The 18,591-nt window shown below is 38.2% G+C and overlaps 1 protein-coding gene across 1 annotated transcript in view; it reads left to right on the forward strand.

Annotated features, from left to right (window-relative positions):
• TESK2 (testis-specific kinase 2) overlaps window positions 1-18,591 on the forward strand; it is a 72,795-nt gene that overhangs the window by 18,850 nt on the left and 35,354 nt on the right. Inside the window, 2 exon segments of the mRNA XM_008640782.2 lie at window positions 557-678; window positions 9,987-10,035. Coding sequence (XP_008639004.2) covers window positions 557-678; window positions 9,987-10,035 — 171 coding nt within the window.

Consider the following 18,591-nt stretch of genomic DNA (forward strand, 5'->3'; position numbering starts at 1 on the left):
TACTGACACCCTGGGAGAGGTGATCCCGTGTGCAGGAACCTCTCTGCTTTGCAGCAGGGGTTGGCAGGAATTCTTTCTGTCCCCTCAGTGTGGAAGCTGGATCATTGTCTATTTTCAGAAGTAAACACTGAGAACGTCCGAAATCTTCCCTGTAGCTGTAAGCAACATATAACGCATTCTGTGAACAGTGACAGCAACCATTGCAGGGGGAGAAAAAGGATATGAGTGGAATAAAGATGAATTTCATAGGTCTTGGAGTGGGAAACTTTTTCTCTGTGGACAAACAGATGGCTTCCTTAACTTGTACTAAGAAGCTGATAGTTGAGTTTTTTTCAACTTCTCAAGGTTTCTGTCATCATGAGTTGCAAGAGAAGAGCAAAATGTCATTTCACATTTGCATAGTATGCTTATAGAAAGTCATCTCTGTGATAAAGATTACAGAAACTGGTGTATAGATCACTTTTGTCGTGAAGGATCTCTGCATTGCACTACAACAATACTGGTTCTTCAGTCTTTCTTTTCATATCCTTACCATTCTTTTGCTTCTATCCAATAGGTAAGGCACAGAACTTCAGACCAGGTAATGGCTTTGAAGATGAACACACTGAACAGCAACAGAGCAAACATGCTGAAAGAGGTTCAACTTATGAATAGACTCTCACATCCAAACATCTTAAGGTACACTGGCTTTTTTCTGAATCATATAGGTTGTCTTTAGTAGAGCTCTCCTCTTTCCAATTGTTACTTATTTTTTGTTGTAGATTTATCTGTTGTGAATGTGTTAGGATCAGTTGCTAATTTAATAGGTAAATGGGAGGAAGAAGAAAAGACTGAAGAGAAAAAACCAAACATGGACATGATTTTGGTATCTGGAGTTTGCCAGTAATGAGTAATTTATGTCAGAGGAAAACAAGAGCTCACATTTTAAATTTCTGATGAATCAATAAAGTGATACGAAGAGTGAAATTTGGCTTCTTTTTGTGAATTTAAATTATTGCAAATTTAACACCATTCAACTAACTTAGGGTTACTAATCTTAAACAATGTAAAGTGCCATAGGTGTTTCCTATTCTTAGGTCTGCCTCCTAGTTTTTAGCATTTTCTTATTGCAGTATTGCAAGGTGGGATAAGAGGGACTGAAGAAAAGAAGCTAGAGTTGAACTAATCTAATTTTTATGCTCCTGAAAGGAAAAGGGTAATTTTTCCTTTGCATTAGGTTACTGCATGCAAATCCAAAGTGTTCCAATGTGTGTCTTGTTATTTCTTGAACCATTTTAGTCTTGATTTCTCTTCTATGGTGATGTGACAAGCAATTAACATAATTGGCTGAAGCCATAACATTATGAAATTTAAAGATATGATGACAGTGCACCAAATGACCAGTTCTCCTAAGCTGCTGTTGCATACCTGGGATCCGTTTCTGATCTCAGCTCTTTTTGAAGTTTTGGAGACACAGTGAGGTCTGCTACTTAATTTCCTTTTCTTCATTGTTCTGTTACATAGTACAGACATTCCTAAAATCCTTTATAACCAACTTTTCTGATCCTTGAAATCCTATCTCAGTCTTCATCAACTGATTTGTAGCAATATTATCATGTTTGTTTCCTTCAGTATCTGTCAGAAGCATTTGAAATACCTTTAGGGAGCATTCCATTAATTGACATCTGTTTTCTATTATTCTCTTTCTTAAAACCTCAAGAACCTATTAACTTAAAGAATTCTTACTTGTAGTAAACTGTGTTGGTTTTATCACAATATATTTATTCAAATGTTGTAGTAAGCTGTCCCTAATTACAATTCTTAGCCTGTTTTCTCTGCTCCAAAGTGAGGTGCATTCCAAGCAACTCCTCCTTCTGTTTGTTGTTGTTGTTTTTTTTTTTTTAATTAGAATTATATCATCTGTCTGATTATTTAGGTTTCAGGATCATGAATTGTTTCTTACATCTATCTCCCATGTCTTTTCCCTCATTTCCTTTTTTCTGAATCCTTTGATAAGTAGCATATGACCCTGGGGACTGATAAAGCTGCTTTTTTAGTACAGTTTGTGGAAAGAGTAACTTTCCAAAGTAAGATTGGCATTGTCAGAATCATCAACTCAGTACGCTTTATCAGTTTCTTTATCAACTTTGTGTTCTTGGTAAATCTTACTTCAAAAAAAAAATCTAGCTCTACAGCTCTGTTCAAAATGAAGAATTTAATTTGGGTTGTGATGAGGGAAAGTAGGAGAGGGATATCTTGACAGGCCAAAAGCATTTCGTTGTACCTTAATGTAACCCTGCCCCCTCTTGAATGGAATTACAGAGGTGTTGCTGAGAACAGAAATTATTGTGCTTAGTCCTGAGTAATTGCTGAAATTTAGGTGTCTTGTGATATAAAAGAGATCATATTTGTGATGTACTGGTCCCCTCTGGCCCTAGAGCCTATGAATAATTGGAAGTCAGCAGTGTTACACAGATGGTCCTGAAGGAAGAACAATAATGTATTGATTTATGTATGAAGCAGAAAAGGAATTTCATTTGTTCTTCCAGTTATTACCCAGAATTGACGGAGAAATCTTTTTTTTGTGTGCTCAAATAGGCAGTTATGAGTGAATACATCAGAAATAAATTACTTAAATAGAAATGGTCTATCTTTGCACAGTTTGTTTAGAAGAATAAACTGCATTTGATTTATGAATTGCTTGATTTGAGGCTTCCTCAAAAAAAGTAGGCTCTCTGGTAAAAAATACTGCCTTTTTCTTATTGGTTAGGTAAGTCCCCTTGTTACAGGGGGCAAAGACATTCCTACAGGAAATGCAAATGATAGAACAGTACTTAGTTTTAGTTGTTCTTTTATTCAATTGTAATACACAGTAAAAACTATTACTTTTCTGTGTAGCAGATAACTTGATGGTTTTGTGTGTTAATTATGTGTCATTTAAGTTTTTGTCTAAATTTTACTGCAGTGTTTCCAATCCCTTTATGTCGGGGAGAAGATTTTGCCCCTCTTAAATGTTACCTGCCTGTGTGTCTGTATATACCTTTATATAAACACACACATGCAAGTATCTCTATTTAGCTTTCATAAATGTGTAAATCATTGGTGCTTTTACTAGTCTTGTAAAACAACCTGTTTCCCAATTTAGAAACACATTAAAAATAACTATTAATAGTAATTTGTGCTTAAAGTGGTGAGAGGTTGAGTTGCTTGTTTGACAACATTGTGCTGTCAGATAAGAGCAGCTGGAGTTGTATTGTCTTTAGGAAAATCTTCTACAGCAACATATTCCCACTGAAACATTTTCTGGGATTATTTTTGGAAGTTCCAAGCTTATATTAGTATTTAAAGGGAACATCTTCTTCCAAGAAGTTCTAATATATAACTTTTCCAGGGGCTATGAGCTATCTCAGTTTTCTATTAAATATTTTCTTCACTTAATTTCTTTCCTTTGAAGTTCTTCTGTATTACTGAATAAGGTGTTTTGTCACCAGCATCAAGTTCACTTCTCTATTGATTAGTCACTGGATCTCCTCCGCATGCCTTGAAGGTGTTCTCTGATTTTTATGTAATATATCTCTGAGCTTCTTCATCTCCTCTGAGCTCTGGGACTACCTGCTGTTAACTTACACTATGAATAAGTTTCTTTCCTTCCTGTTGTTAGCTAGTAAGGATAGTAATGGGTTCTTAGGCTGAAATGTTGAGATCATGTTGTGCAGCTGTTACAGCAGCTGAGGGCTGTGAGGTGCTCTGCTATCAAACGGCTTGTAAAACTATGAAATTGGGTAGATACTGGCTTCACAGCCTCCAAAATTTGCTCTCAAACTATTTCAACATGTGCAACATAGCAAGTTAATGTTCTAGAAAGCAAATGTCAGGTTCATTAATGAGGCATTTAGTTTAGTACACTTAAAACTTCCTTAAGCTGGGAGCATGATTGTGTTTTTGGACATCTTGATGCATAATACCTCAAATTTGTTATTGAATCAGTGTTTTTGTCCAAGAGCTTCTGTGGTTTATATAGTTAAGTGTTAAGGAAGGGAGAAGTTTATCTTCCTCGTAGTGTGTTTGGCAGCCCAGGATCATCATTATCCTTTGGGTGATTAAAAAACCCATCCCTTTGCCAGTGCTGTAAAATATATAGCAACTTTTTACAAGTTGTCAATTCCAATGTGCCTACAGTTAATTTCAAGATGTTATTGCAAAGAATTTGGTATTTTTGCCATTGATTGCACTGATGTGACTAATAAATATTGCTGACTATTTGAAACTGCTTTTGCTTTTGTGCTGTGCGTATCAACTCCTTTTCAGAGTTACAGATGCCTCTTGAGGTTTTTTTCCAGGCTCTGGTCACTTTTCTGGCGTGAGTTTGTCAGTAGTTGCTGACTTCTTTCCATTCCTTAGCTCGGTAGAGATTACCTACAGGCGGGTCTGTGTTTTTACCTTACTGACACTTTTGTACATCTTGAGGAGATGGAATTGGGTCAAGGTGTTTCAGTTTCTCTTGGTGAGTTTGTTTTACTTGGTGGAGTACTGATCTGGGTATTTAGGCTTTAAAAGCAGCATGCTTTATTCACCATGGAGTGAAAGCCTAACTTTAAATCTCCATACTCATTTCAGTATTTCTGCACTCAAATTCTGCTCTTGGCCAGCTATATAAATCCATCTTGATTAGAAGAGAGATGTAAGCGAAGAGCTTAGTTTTCACTTACCAAGTCCCCAGTAGGTCTACCATCCCCATGGTAGGATCATAAAGATTCCAGTGGTCAAATAAGTTTCTAATGTGTTTTCCATGAAGAAAATGAGAGACTGCCCTCTATCAGAGGATTTATTTTGGCAAAAATGGAACTTCTTTTCAGTCTGCTAAGGATATTTTAGAATAGAAGACTCCAGCTCTTGCGGCTACACAGGCATGATGGTAAAAAATAAGGGGATTTGGGAGTTTTTTTGTCTCCCTTCCCCTTGATTCCTATTTCAGCTAGCAGATGTGATTCTAGAGGCAGAGGAGGTTTTAACTACAATGTAGTAACTTTTCATTCAGTCACTGTCTGGTGTTCATAACAAACTATGTATGAGAGCTGCTTATCTTTTTGGTTTGCTGTTTTTTTCCCCAGGGTCCAGGTTAGGGACATTTTAGGAGTGGGCAGGGCAGAAGCAGATGAATGGTGTTCAAGAAGTGTTTTATTCTGTTTCTTCCATTAACCTCATCTCCTGTCTCCATCTCTCTCCTGCGCACAAGTTAAACATGGAGAACTAAAATGCTTTTCTACCACTGATCTACATTTCTTCCTGCCTTGGATGTGGGATGTGCTGGTTTTATCTCATCTTCCCTCAGACAGATGGTGAGAGGAGGTGTGGAAAAGTGAGCTGAGGCTGGGGTTTGTACCATGTGATGTTTACTATAGCCACTTTAATATAGGTTAGCGGATACATGGCAAGACTGTAATTGCTGGGGTTAGGGAAAGCAGGGGTTTGGAGCATTTATCTACTTCCTTATTAGCTTGTGTCCTATTTAAAGTGCAGTGCTGTTCAAGGATTGGGTTAGATCAGGTACTGTGGTTATGAAAAGTCTGGTTTATGCTTGTAAATGTGTTTTACCATTTTGCTACTTCTCTGAATGCTGATGTGCTGCTGTAGCCATGAGTTTTTACCTAAATCAAAGTAAGAAAATAGGTCTGGAAAGGACTCAAATCTCCATCCTTGTGTCCTGAGCTTGGGAGCCTTCAGGCTGCAGCCTGACAGACCTGATACCTTTCCTTTTTGGTAATATCTTACAGGTGTGTTTTTCTCATACAAATGAAGTGGTGTGCTACCAGAGATTCTCCATCTCTTGTGCTGTCTCTTAAATTAGTGTATCTTCAATTTTGAGGTAGAATTTCAGTCTTTAGTATCACTATTGTTTGCATGAAAAAGTATTTCTTTATTTGATCTGTACCTTGGGGACTTAATTTAAAACATTCTGTACACAGAAAGTCTTAGCTCATGTCTTAAGTGTTCTCATGGGAGCACTTGGAGGTATTGCTGTGTGTTTGGCTGTGAGTGTGCAGGCAGATTGACTCATTGATTAAATCCACCTTCTTGTGTGTGCAGGCACACAAATAAGCACACTGTGTGTGTATTCCATGAACTCCTTTCAAGGAGAATTTTATTTCATCTCCTTTGAGACAAATCTATCACCCTGGGAACACAATACCAGAGATTTTTTGTGCGTGTAGTTTTATCTGTTCAAACCTTCCTATTCGTGAAATTGCTTGTGATGGACTTTGTTACAATAGCCAGAAGGATGGACTTTGTCTTTTAGCATCCTGTACTGAACAGTGCTTTAACAGGAAAGAAAATAGCTTTTGCTTCTCTTGGTGTAACGTGGTTATCAAAAAGGAGTGTTTTAGAAATACAGTGTACAAGGCAGCAGAAGAGGCTGTATGTGTTGTGTATAATATGTTGCAGAAATGATAGATTAAATGCATTACCTCTGTCTAGAATCAAAATGCAAGTGTAGAAAACTTAAAATACGTTTTTAATCTAGCATGGTGCCTAAACCATAAAGGAGGACCTTAATGTAGGCTTGATGCTTTTAGTCACCCTCTTCCTTTTCCAACAGTCAGTGCAATGAAATAAGCATATGTCTTCTGACCTTTTGTCTCTGTTACTGAGCTTGTACTACAGACTTTTGCATTGGTGTGTTTGGTTTGTTTCTTTTGTTTAGTGTTATCAAAATGCTGCATTTTCTCATACAAGCGGTAAACTTTTGAGGGCATCAATTTCTTTTGTTGAACTGTAGCTGCTCCGGGTTTATCCACAGAACAGGAATGTGTCCCAGTGAAGTTCTTTTAACTGGAAGCATGTGTTCAGTGTCTGGATATTCACAGAGGCTATATGATCTGGATATTAGTTTTGCTTGATAAATTAAGGCAAAGATTGCAGACTGAGGCTACAGTATTTAGTCTCCCATTTTCTGTCCAGGAGTTTCTCCCTTGCCATCTGAGTGAACTGGAAGTAGTTTGTGTAACTGCTGTGAGGGGCTAAGAAATATCCAGACTTCTCTTGGTCTTGTTTAGGAGGACAGGTTTTCCAGATTGATTGCTTATAAAATGAGATTTCTAACAGCTGTATAGATTGCTGACATTTAGAAAGCATTAGGTGGTGGAAATGTGCTGCACTGTATTTAGTTGGGTGGACTTGAGTATCATCTTTCCTATTTTCAGCTTCTAGGAAAACTCTCCCAACCAGATTTGGAAGTGTTTGCTGATAAGGCCAGATACACTGTCTTGAAAAGAAACTTCCTTAAATTTGCAAATAGTCTCCTGTTTTGTGGATGACTGGCTTATTTGAGCTCCTTCCAACTAGAAATGCTTATAGGAAGTGTAACCTTTGGCTGACAAGACATTCTGCTGAAGTTCACCTACAAGCACATTTTGGCTCAAGAGACAATGTGTCTAGCCAACAGGAATAATCTCAGCTGTGCTGGACCAGCATGTCAGCTTCCTATCCACAGAACTTGGAATCTCATCTGGGACAATCTCAGAAATTGAAACCATGCTAAATCTTGCTTGGTAATTGTATTTCCCGGTAGCAGCTGGGTGTATTATCTTTTAGTGAAAATCCTTTCTGACAATGTTTTGTAGCAGTTCTTGGCTTAACCAACTGGCTTATTATTGCTTGATAAAACAGCTAAGCAGAAGTTTTCCAGGAATTTGGATCACTATAGGTCTGTTCTATCAATCTATTTTCCAGAGCCTGAAAACTGAGATTCATTCACACAAAGTTTAAATGGCTTCAGTATGTTGCTTGTAAACTCAGTAATTCTGTCTTTATCAGTGTATCTGGTTTCTCTTTTTCTGGGTAATAGTTTCTAAATATGTGGGGTTTATAAATGTGTCTTTATGTCCAGCTTTTTTTCCATGAGATCATGATATGGAGCTTTGTTTTTGATTTAAAGTTAGAAATGTATGTCTATTTCTTAGTAGAAATCCTAAGCATTTAAGAATTTTTAAACTCTTGGTAACTTGATTCAATGTGTCTTGGCTGCCTTAAGCATAGGTTCACAAAGGTAATGAATATGTTTCCATTGAGACTTCGCTTGACCGAAACAGGTTGGCAGAAAACGTTAAATTCTACCAGTCTTTAAGTGACAGTGATGTTTTTCCTGTTTGGTAAAGACGAGACAAGAAATTAAGTTTTTCCAAAATTTTGATAAATTCTTAAGTGTATTTTGGAATTAAGTGAAATACAATGAATTCTTAATTTGTAAGTAGTGTGAAACACTGTTACAAAGGAAGAATAGCTCTATAGATGAAAACATTATTCTTTTAAATTACTTAATCTCAGCTTTTGTTGAATGAAAATATTGCCATAGAAGGTTAACTTTGTGTAATTGATAGAGAAAATAATACAGAAAATAATACTTTAAAAAGTTGTCTTATAGAAGAATTAAATATTGGATTGGTGTGCTTCCCACTTTTGCTTGTGAATAAAGCCATTAACGCCATGCCTGATAGCTCTGGAGACTTTCAGAATGCACTAAGAAATAGATGTCTGCTCTGTAAAGTCTGGGTTTCATCATCTCAGGAAGCTTAATTTGTCAACTTCTTTACAAAATTGTTCATTGCTGTATGAAGTGAAACTCAGGAACAGCAATGTTTTGCGTAGATGGTGTATCCAAAAGAAGCTTCTTCTCTTTCCTCTGAGTACCTGATCATGCCTTATGATTCTACATTAAACAAGAGGAATTGGATTTTCAGTGTCTCTAATTAAAATTCCTATATTCAGGGAATATTGTTTGAGGTGAGAGCAGGCAGTAGATGTTCTAACACAAGTCTTGCTGCTTCTCTGGTTATAAAAACAGATTTCCACAGCTCAGCTTATGCAAAGGACCTTACTTATATTATTTTTCTTTGGCTGCTTGTAATTTACCAGTCAGCTGTTAGACAAGAGAACAGTGAGGATCATTCATTTCTTCAAAAGCAGCTTAGCTGAACTAGCACTACGTGTCTTTCATCATTTTGTTTTTAAATTCGGAAGTGTTTCAGGATATAAAAGGTCCTTTTCCTTTGAGTTGTTGTCCACGAGATTCCTGTCACATTTAATGAGATCCTACATGTATACCTCTTACTTGCAAAATGGAAATTTCTGAACATTATGGAAATGACAGACAATTTGTTTTTGCTTGCCAAGACCAAAATCTAAATGCCAAAACTGAGAATTAGATAATCTATAAAGAATAAACACTTGTACTCTGCAGGGAAGGCTCTAAAAAGTTTAAAATTTCAGCTTTACTGAACTTTCTCATGGGAGATGTTTACTAGTAGTATTATTTTGCATTTTGTCACTTTTAAGTTCAGCTTGTATGGTGGTAAAAATGAGCTTTCAGTTGTTTATGGCACATTCTGTTGCTTTCCAGACAAACCCAAGGGTGGCAATCATTACTGTTCACAGCGGGAGTCTGAAAATTGTGCAGTGTAGGTAACATTTGTGGAATGCTGGATGCTATTGAAACTTGCTTCAATCCAAGAAAGAGGAGTTTGGGAACGGGAAGTATACATTGCATATGTGCCCTCATATTCCTGAGTGGTTAAGAATAGGATAGGAAGAAACATCTTTATGCTTGAACAGCAAAATGCAAAGGGAAGTAATTTTCTGTTTATGCAGACCAACAGTGGTTTACTTGGCTTAAACTTCCTTAAAACAGAATTCGGAGACTGCTCCTTTCTGCATAAATCATTATATGCTGGCCTTTGCTTATAGTCAAACTAGTAACTTTCCATTTTGAGGTTGAGCTGTCTCCTGTGCTCTCTTGGAACTGCTAATTCAAATTATATTGTAGTGTAGATACATGGTTTTGTTTTGTACTGAGATGTTTAAATAATCAATGGTGAGGTATGCAGTGTCTGTGAGGCTGAATTTTTTCTCTTTTTTACTTTTCTGGTGTATCTTATATTAGTTTCTTTAAAGAACAAAAAAGAGGGGGGGAAAAAAAGCCCAAACCACTTTTCTTTTCTTGTTTCTTGTAGGTTTATGGGTGTCTGTGTGCATAAAGGACAGCTGCACGCTCTTACTGAGGTAAGGCTATTTCAAAATATACATACTGAATATGAAATACTCAGTTCTCGGGAGAGATTCTGCAATTGCCATTCACCTTGAGTGAAGTTTCTTTTATGGTGACTGGTGAGTTAATCACTTGCTATTTTCTATGCTAAGGGAAGACTGCAGAATCAGTCCTCAGAACTCCACTCACAGCCCTTGTATGTCTTTTTTCCTCATAAGCATTTATTGAGGTGGAAGAAAAATCACAGTAAGAACATAAAACTTCACTGATAATGTTCTAAATGAGAGATGTGCACTACCACTGAGCTGCCCCATAATATTGTTTCAGTGGCATTGCATTGTATTTAAGTCTTATTTATACTGCAGTTGTACCTTTTGCAAGTGAATCTATAACCTTTCAGCTGGGTCATATTGTATTCAGCCCCTACCATTTTCATATTACAGGTTAATCTGGGTACCATAAAAAGGAATTATTCCATTGCCCAGGTACCCTGGCGAAGATCTAGGTATCAAATGGGAAGCTGAAGTTTCCATTCATATGAATTCCCACCCAGCTTTATTGAGTTGTGTGTTTAATCCCCCTGTAAACTGCTCAGGAAAAACAAGAAGAGAGTATTCTCTTGTTAGGAATAGTGTTGCCTGTTTTGAGTCAAAATCAATAGAATGCTTTGCCCATTGTATTGGTTTGAGTACAGACTGAAAGAAAACTCATGGTTTGTAACGTTAATGTTTCTTATTTTCTTCTGTGTTGTAAGAACTGCTCAATTAAAAGATTACCCTTTCCCACCCTGCCAAAGACAAGTCTGTTATTAATTAGCAATTTAAGCAGGTTCCTGGTATGGTGTGCTTGCCAAGAACTACTGTAAAATGAGGAGACCGGGGAGCTGTATGCCAATTAGCAGGATATGTGTCACCATCACTTTCTGTAACTTACGTATGCAACTCTGAGGCAGAGAGGCACATATGTGGGCAGTGAATTTCTTCACCTTCTGGGGTGACAATTTTGCAGTTCTCATTCTAGCTGCTGTTGGAGTGATGCACTCTGGTTCAGTGTCTGTATTTCTAGTGGAGCAAAGGTAAAGACACTTCCAGAAATGTCGACATACAGCATGCTTGAGCACTTTGCTAAGACAGGGACAGTTTATTTGATTTTTTTTTTCTCGACTTTTTTTTTCCCCCCTCTCCCTGTGCTCAGTAGAGGAAATACTTCTAAGATGGCTGATCAAGTTCTTCAGGCAGGCTTTGCTAACATTATTGCTAATTTCTTTCGAATATCCGATCAATTAAAACAGGGAGGTTTTGGGCCATTCCACTCACTAAACATTATCATAGAAGAGGTGGAGCTTCATAATGCTTTGTCGTACCAAAAATTGGAAGATTTTGCTCAATGTGGGTTTTTTTTGTTTGGTTGTTTTTTTCCCGTCCTTCACAGCAGTTGCTTACCATTTAAATAACCCTCCCCACCCAAAAAGCCAAGAAAATGAAAACAGCACAGATGCTTCCTCATAGTGAGCTAACTTTGTAGCTGCTGCTTTGTGCAGCTATTTTTGAGTTCTTGGCAAGCAAATAAATCTAAGAAAGACTTCAAAGAATAACTTTTTATAGTTATAATTCAGAATAACAGAAGAGATTCTTGAACCATCTTGAGACCAAAAAGGAAAAGTTTTACACTGAAGAAGTTTGCTGCAACATTTTGAAAAACAGAATAGCTTTAGTGACATATTATAAAAGTGTAATTAGTGATTACTGCTTTTCTTCTGTGGACAGAGGTAGGCATTTAATGCCTTCAACAGGAAAATCTATGACAGAAATTGATGTAGGGAATCCACACACAATTTTGCCCAGTGCCATAACTATTTTTTGATTTTAGAGAGCTTTTAGAAGTTAAAAACTGTTTATGTTCCAAGTGTCAGAATTAATTGTCTTTTCTAGCAACAGTAGTGACATTTTTCATCTTCAAGTGTGTGTAGAGTAATAGTTGAATTCTGAAGACTTCTGGAGGTTGGAGAAGGGGGCTGAAATTATGAGCTGAAGGAGTTATTAGTAAGACAGGCAGGGTGAATCACCAGTTCAAATATAGCCCAGGAGGATAAACAAATCAGCCACTGTCGTGTGGCTTTTTTCAGCTTGTGGTCGAGAAAGGTGGCCTCCTTGCTTCCAGTGCTCAGCATAATTGACACCAGCCTGGCCCTACAAGTGCTCAGAACTTCTGCCAGGGTTTCAGTTCTTTGGAGATGAAACTGTTGATTCAGAGACCCGTTGGTCAATAGGTGTCTGAGTCACTGCAGGGAGAATCCTCTCACGCTTGCCTGTGCTGGACTTGTTCTGTAAGGAGCTTAATTATCCCCTCTTGTGTTTTGAGAGTACAGTTGATGATATGCCCGTGTAAAAGGATGCAGCATCACTTAGAGCTTATGTCTGAGGGCAGCATGATGGGAAATCATGTTTATTTTATATGTATATATAATGTTTCCATAACAGAAGAAGTTGAAAACGTGTGCCAAATGTTTTGGTGACTAGATTTAGACAACTTGTACTATTAACAGGCAAGGCAACCACAAATGTTGTTAGAGGAGCCTTGAGGATTTTGTAAGCCTGTTAAGGGGCTATATTAGTAATATGCAGCACTTTGTTATTGGAAGGCAGAGTTTGAAGCATTACAGATTTCTTTTCTTGCATGTTTACAGACACAGGAGGCTTAAACACAGGAGTGGATCATGCAGAACAGGTTTTTTGCTTGAGGAAGGTGTTGATCCTATGTATGCCTTGGGATTTTCCCTTTTGGCAGCATTTTGCGTTGTTTCAATTTTCCCCTCTCAAGTGGCTTTTGTTTTTAAAACTCTTGAGCAAGAGGCAGTTTCTGTTTGTTTTGGTTTGGTTTTTTCAAAATAAGAATGGAATTGTTTAATTATAGACTGCACTAGGACTTTGGCCTTATTCTGAATCCACAGTCTTATCAGTTTTGATAATCCAAGATTGTTTTTGAAGTTCTCAAGCCAGAAGCTATGGCATATGCCTCTTCTGAAGTAATTCAATATCCTTAGATTGACAGAATAGCTTAGACTGTCAAGGACCTCCATCCCTGCAAGCACTAAGTTAAGAAACATTTAAGGAAAGCAAAGTAAAGGGTTTAATAGGTGTATCACCCAGAAGAGCTGGCAGGCGTTAGACTGCCTCACTAATGTTGAGCTCATGAGCACAGATTTGCCATGCTTGTTTTCTCTAAAACCAGAAACTGGGTATTCCTTTCTCAGCATTCAGCTCTAATCCGAAGCTGCTGGTTTGTTTCTTTAGCTACAGGAATCTGCAGTGCTTCCTGCTGTACTCACATGCCTTTCCAAACTAATTTCAGCCTTTCCCTCAAGCCTCTCTGTGTTTTCCAGCCACTTTCCTAATCTGACAACTCTCTTCACTTCCATTTCCTGGCACACAGCAGCATCCTAAGTCTTGGAGAAACTTGCACAGTAGTAGAGTGTCTGGTATCAGCATGAGATGCTGCTGAGCATTGAGAGGCCGGATTGGAGCTGCTGCCAGGCGAGCAGCCAGACAGGGTGTGCTCAGGGGACATGGAGCCTGAGCCAGTGGGGAACAGCCAATAGCAGTTGTGTATTGTACCATGGAATGGCTGCTTGAGCAAACATCCATTTTAGATGGGAAGCAAACAAATTTATTTGTGTGTTGGAGGTTTTATAGGCCTGTGCTATTATACTGAAGTAGATAACACAGCAGCATGAAGTCTAGCATATAAAAACCACTTAATACCTTCTTGCAGATCTTGAATTGTTTGTTGAACTCAGTTAAACAGGTTTATCTGAATTTCTAACAGACAGGTCAGGCTAAAATCTTGTTATAATTAGATGTATATTTATATATGCACAGAATGAGTCATACACCTTGGTAATTCCTTCTTGAAGGAAAGGAAAGCCTTGGCAGTTGTATGTATAGAAGATGAGGAATAGAAAGTTGTTATGTGTTGATTGGGATATCTTGAAATTGCAGTGCTTCAGGGACAATAGTTAATTGTTGACACGGAAGTTTTATGGCTGTTAATTCATACTGGATGATAGTAAAAATGTGTGCAAATGCCCTGCTGCCACCATCTGATTGCTCAGTGTGGGACCTGACATTCATTGTGGCTTTCTCAGGTAGAGAGCAGGGCTGTTGCAGTGTGATAGGAGCCATGTGGTAGGTGATGGAGGGGTAGGACAGTATTATTTCAGCCAGCACCTGGATCTGCTGTCTGCCTGACATGGTCTCCTTAAGTCTTTCAGGTTTGGTCCTTGCTGGTGAATTGCAGTGTCAGACTCGTGGAACATCTAATACCACACCAGACACGTGGGGTGGAATCAGAAGGACTGAGTGTAGTTGGGCAGCCATGGTTTTCAGGTGCTGTATATGTGTCAGTGGGACAAGTGCTGAAGCTCATCTTAATGAAATGCCCATTTGAAGATGGAATGCGCTCTCCTTTGAAGAGAGAGGGTTCTTTTCAGTAAGTTCTTCTGTGATAACTGGAAACTTCCTTTCTCTGCTTTCCCTCCCAACAGCAATCGTGTAAGTAAACTGTAAATGCAATTAGTGGAGTTTTGGGTTTTTGGAGACCTTCCTTTTTTAGCATTTTTTCATTTTTACTTTTGGAGATAACACTGATTAGAAAGAAAAAATATTAAAAGCTTAAAAATCTCAGAATTGTTTCAGTTGTGCTGAGTTGCCCTTTTACAAGGAATAGAAAGTAAGTTCTTAAAGCAAGAACGTTCTTCTGAAATACAGCTTTCACAAGCAGAATATATCATTAAAAGTATTTCATTCTTCTTTCTTTTTTCCTTCCCTCAGTTCTTGGTTATCTTTCTGTGGAGAGCCTTTGACCCTAGAATGGAGAAAACCATACAGATATCACTTAGCTCTCCCCTTCTGAAGCTTTATGCTACAGCTAAAATTGTAGTCGTACATTGCCTTCCACATGGCAATTGCACACTTGTGAGAGTTTTAAAAAGACCTGAAATACCGTTCCTTTCCTGCTCCCTCCTTTCCTCATCTCCTGTAAGGCTCCCTAATCTCTGCTTTTGTTCCACCAGTGTGATTCATATTGTTTGAATAACTTTAGTTTTACTCATGTAGCACTGCAAATATTTAACCCGGCTTTGGTGATGGCAGTAGGCCGTCAGTTCTAGAGAACTTGGTGTCTTTGGAACTGTAGTTCCTATTATCAGTCATTCTGCAAATACTTCATGCAGCAAAGGAATTGTTCCTGCCTTAGGTATTACCTGTTTACCAGCTGACATTTAGTTCCTGGGTAAGTTGGCTCTGGTGGTTGTTTCTCCCAAAAAAAAAAAAAAAAAAAAAAAAAAAAAAAAAAAAAAAAAGAAAAAGAGAATAGCTGTAGTGTGAAGTTGATAAGCCTGAACTGGGAGACAACTGAAGAGACAGTTACAGTTGTGTTTAAGATGGCACTAAGTAGAAAATGACTAGAAATTAAAGGGTTCTTTTTCATCCTGTTAGAAAATATTGCTTATTTGCTGAATACTACTGTCCAATTTCTAGCAAGAAACCCCAACAATTCAGAGAATTGTTAGAGAAGCCCTTGAATTCATGTAAGATGAAAGGTTTAGGTACTACCTAATGTGTTCAGTGAAGCCATACTGAGTAGAGGCTCTGAGATCCGTTTGTATTCCTTAATATCATGTACTTAGCTAATGCTTGTGCATTACCTCCCCATGCTCATTTAAATCTTTCTTAGACACTTTATATAGTCCTTCTGACTGAAGCATTGAAAAAAGAAAACTCAAAAGTAGGAGCAAAAAAGCAGAGGGGTGTGAGAACTCTAAAGGTAATTTTGTCCTTTATCTCCCCTCAGATTTGGGACCTAATTCTGCTCCAATTTGGTCTCATTTGCATACATAAAGCATCTTCCTTGAATGTATTAGAGGTCTTGGGCAGTATGTAAAGTTATTTGGTTTATGGCTTTGTGGCACTGGTCACTGCTTTGACTTTCTGGAGGAACGAAATGAGCAATGGTGCAAGCGTTGTCTTGGATGTTTCTGTTGACAGCTCTGAAGATACAGAATATACTTGTTAATTCTAAATGTCTTTGCTTTGGGGGAATGAGTCTTGGTACAGAATAGTGTAAAAAAAAAAAAAGGCATTTACTTTGGAGTAACTTTAAAAAAAAGGTTATCATGAGATGATGACAAAAGATCTTTCGGATGACTTTCAACAACTGACGGCCAGAATTTTTAAATGCCTCCGGCTGTAGGATGCAGCAGAAGGACTGTGGTTTAAACTTTATAAGAACTCTTAAGTATGTGCAAAATTCTGCAGATTAAATTGGTCCTTGTGATCTCTCAGCCAATGAATAACATGACCTGTGGATTAATACTGTAATAAACCTCTACTTGCAGGCTCTATCTTTTTTGTCCATAGTTCAGATACTTTTTGTAGCATTAATTGGAACTACAGCTGCTCTTTAGGAAAGAAGAGTTCTTTCAGTGGTGCTGTACTAGTGGTGGAAAGTAACACGCAGAGGCAATCTGGGCTTTCACAGGTATAAAACCCAAGCTGCAGAAGAGTAAGTTTAGCCCTATTGAAAGTATGTCAGAGGCATTGAGTCCTCTGCTAAACTATGGTTACTTTGTATCTTTTCTGGAATGAACTTGAGTTTTAGACCTGGCTATATTTGGTTCCAGGAATATATGCTCTGATGAGAAGAATGGTTATGTGGTATACAACTAGAAGTATCTATTGCTATTATTTGCTTGCTTTTTTTGCTGCTTCTGTCATAAGACTGGAAGTCCAGCCAGTACATATCCATGTTATTTCCTCTGTTAATTTGGTTGTTTGGGTTGTTTAGCTTTTCCCTTACAGGAGTCATTAAGAGTTAGACCTTGCATATACTTGCCTCAGGTTGAAGAGAGCACCATTGACTCAGAGCCCAGGGATTTAACCTCTAGAGAAGAGTAATGGTAACCTTGTCTGGTGCAGCAGCAGTAGTTACACTCCCCGTTAATGACTGTGTTAGGATTCACTGTAAGGACCCGAGAAGAGCAAGGTTATGGCAGCAGAAGTAGAGTTTAGGACAGACTGGGGAAATAGCTCAGGTGTTAATAAGACTAGGCTAGTCTGAAATGTAAAAGGTGAGAAATCATTCCATTTCATTGGCACTGTTTTTTCCAGCGCTGAGTTAGAATGAATGGATCATGAGATCTCTCAGGGCTGTTTGCTCTCTGTATAGTGCTTTTTTCACAGAATGGTTGAGGCTGGAAGGGACCTCTGGAGGTCACCTGGTCCAGCCCCCCTGCTCAAGCCGGGCCACCTGGGGCTGGTTAGGTCTGGTTGCCAAGGTCCTTGTCATAGAATCACAGAATGTTTTGGGTTGAAAGGCACCTTTAAAGATCATCTGGTTCAAACTCCCCTGCCATGGACACGGACACCTTTGAATAGGCCAGGTTGCTCAAAGCAATTATAAAACTCCCGATTCTTTAAAGTGAAAAGCTTTGGGATGTGCTTCATATTTCTTATATCAAAGTTTAATTATTAGCTTTTGCTTAAATTATTGTGACAAAAAGAGAGATCTATAAATTTGAATATTAAGTACATGTATTTTTGTATGTATCTGACAAGTTATTTGTTTGGTACTACATGTAGACCTTGGGCTTACTTGTTTCTGTGGGTTGCAAAATGATTTCTACTACATCTTTGATCATTTTGAAATGCAGTTATAATTCTTTTTATAAACTTGGTTCAGTGCAGACACTTCCCTTCATCTCTTGATTGTTCATAATAGAATTTAAAAAATACTTGTCAACACTCGAGCTGTATTTGGTCTTATTTTTGCGCTCTTCACAGCATATGGGCTGTCAGTTTCAGTTTTGCTGGAACAGTTCTCTTAGGTTCCCAGTTTAATTTATAAAAAGTGGCTGAATGCACTCTCAGCAAATGTAGTTTGTGGCTTGACAGCCAGCTCTACTTCATCCTTTCTCTGTGCTATGCAAGGCATCATATTGTTTCATCTTCAAAGCAGTGTCCTTTTTCCTCTGGTTTTATTTATTCAGAGGAGTACAGCATGTCTCTCTTCACCCTGAGAGATCCCCATATGAAAGACGCATACCAGCTTGCGAAACTGAAGAGAGCATTCCTGTCCCCTTGGTCCTGTCAAGAAGCACAGGTACCTCTAGAAGCAGCCATGCCCTGATTAACTGGAGAGTGCTAGACTAAACCAGCTGTACTGGCTTAGTGGGAGGGGTGTCTGCCCTAACTATATTTTTTGAAGGAGCGCAGGAGAAAGCAACAAAAATTAAAATTCTATTTTCAGTGACAGTTCAATATAGGTTATCAACTCTGAGAAAGCTGAGTGAGGGTCAGAAGAATGTGAGCACCTTCATCTGTTTTATCAGCTAAAGATGTTTCATTTTTGTTGAAATAATTCTGTAAACACTTGGACTCAGCTTGTTCCAACAGCTGAAGAGTTGCAGACTCTGATGCCCATCTCCACCTGGTTATGAGATCTGAGTCAGGCTGAGTAAAGGTAGGTGTTAACCTGACATTTGTATGCACCAGTGGATGCAAAATCAAATCTAA

Source organism: Corvus brachyrhynchos, unplaced genomic scaffold (assembly GCF_000691975.1).
Source record: "Corvus brachyrhynchos isolate BGI_N302 unplaced genomic scaffold, ASM69197v1 scaffold48, whole genome shotgun sequence".
Classification (NCBI taxonomy): Eukaryota; Metazoa; Chordata; class Aves; order Passeriformes; family Corvidae; genus Corvus; species Corvus brachyrhynchos.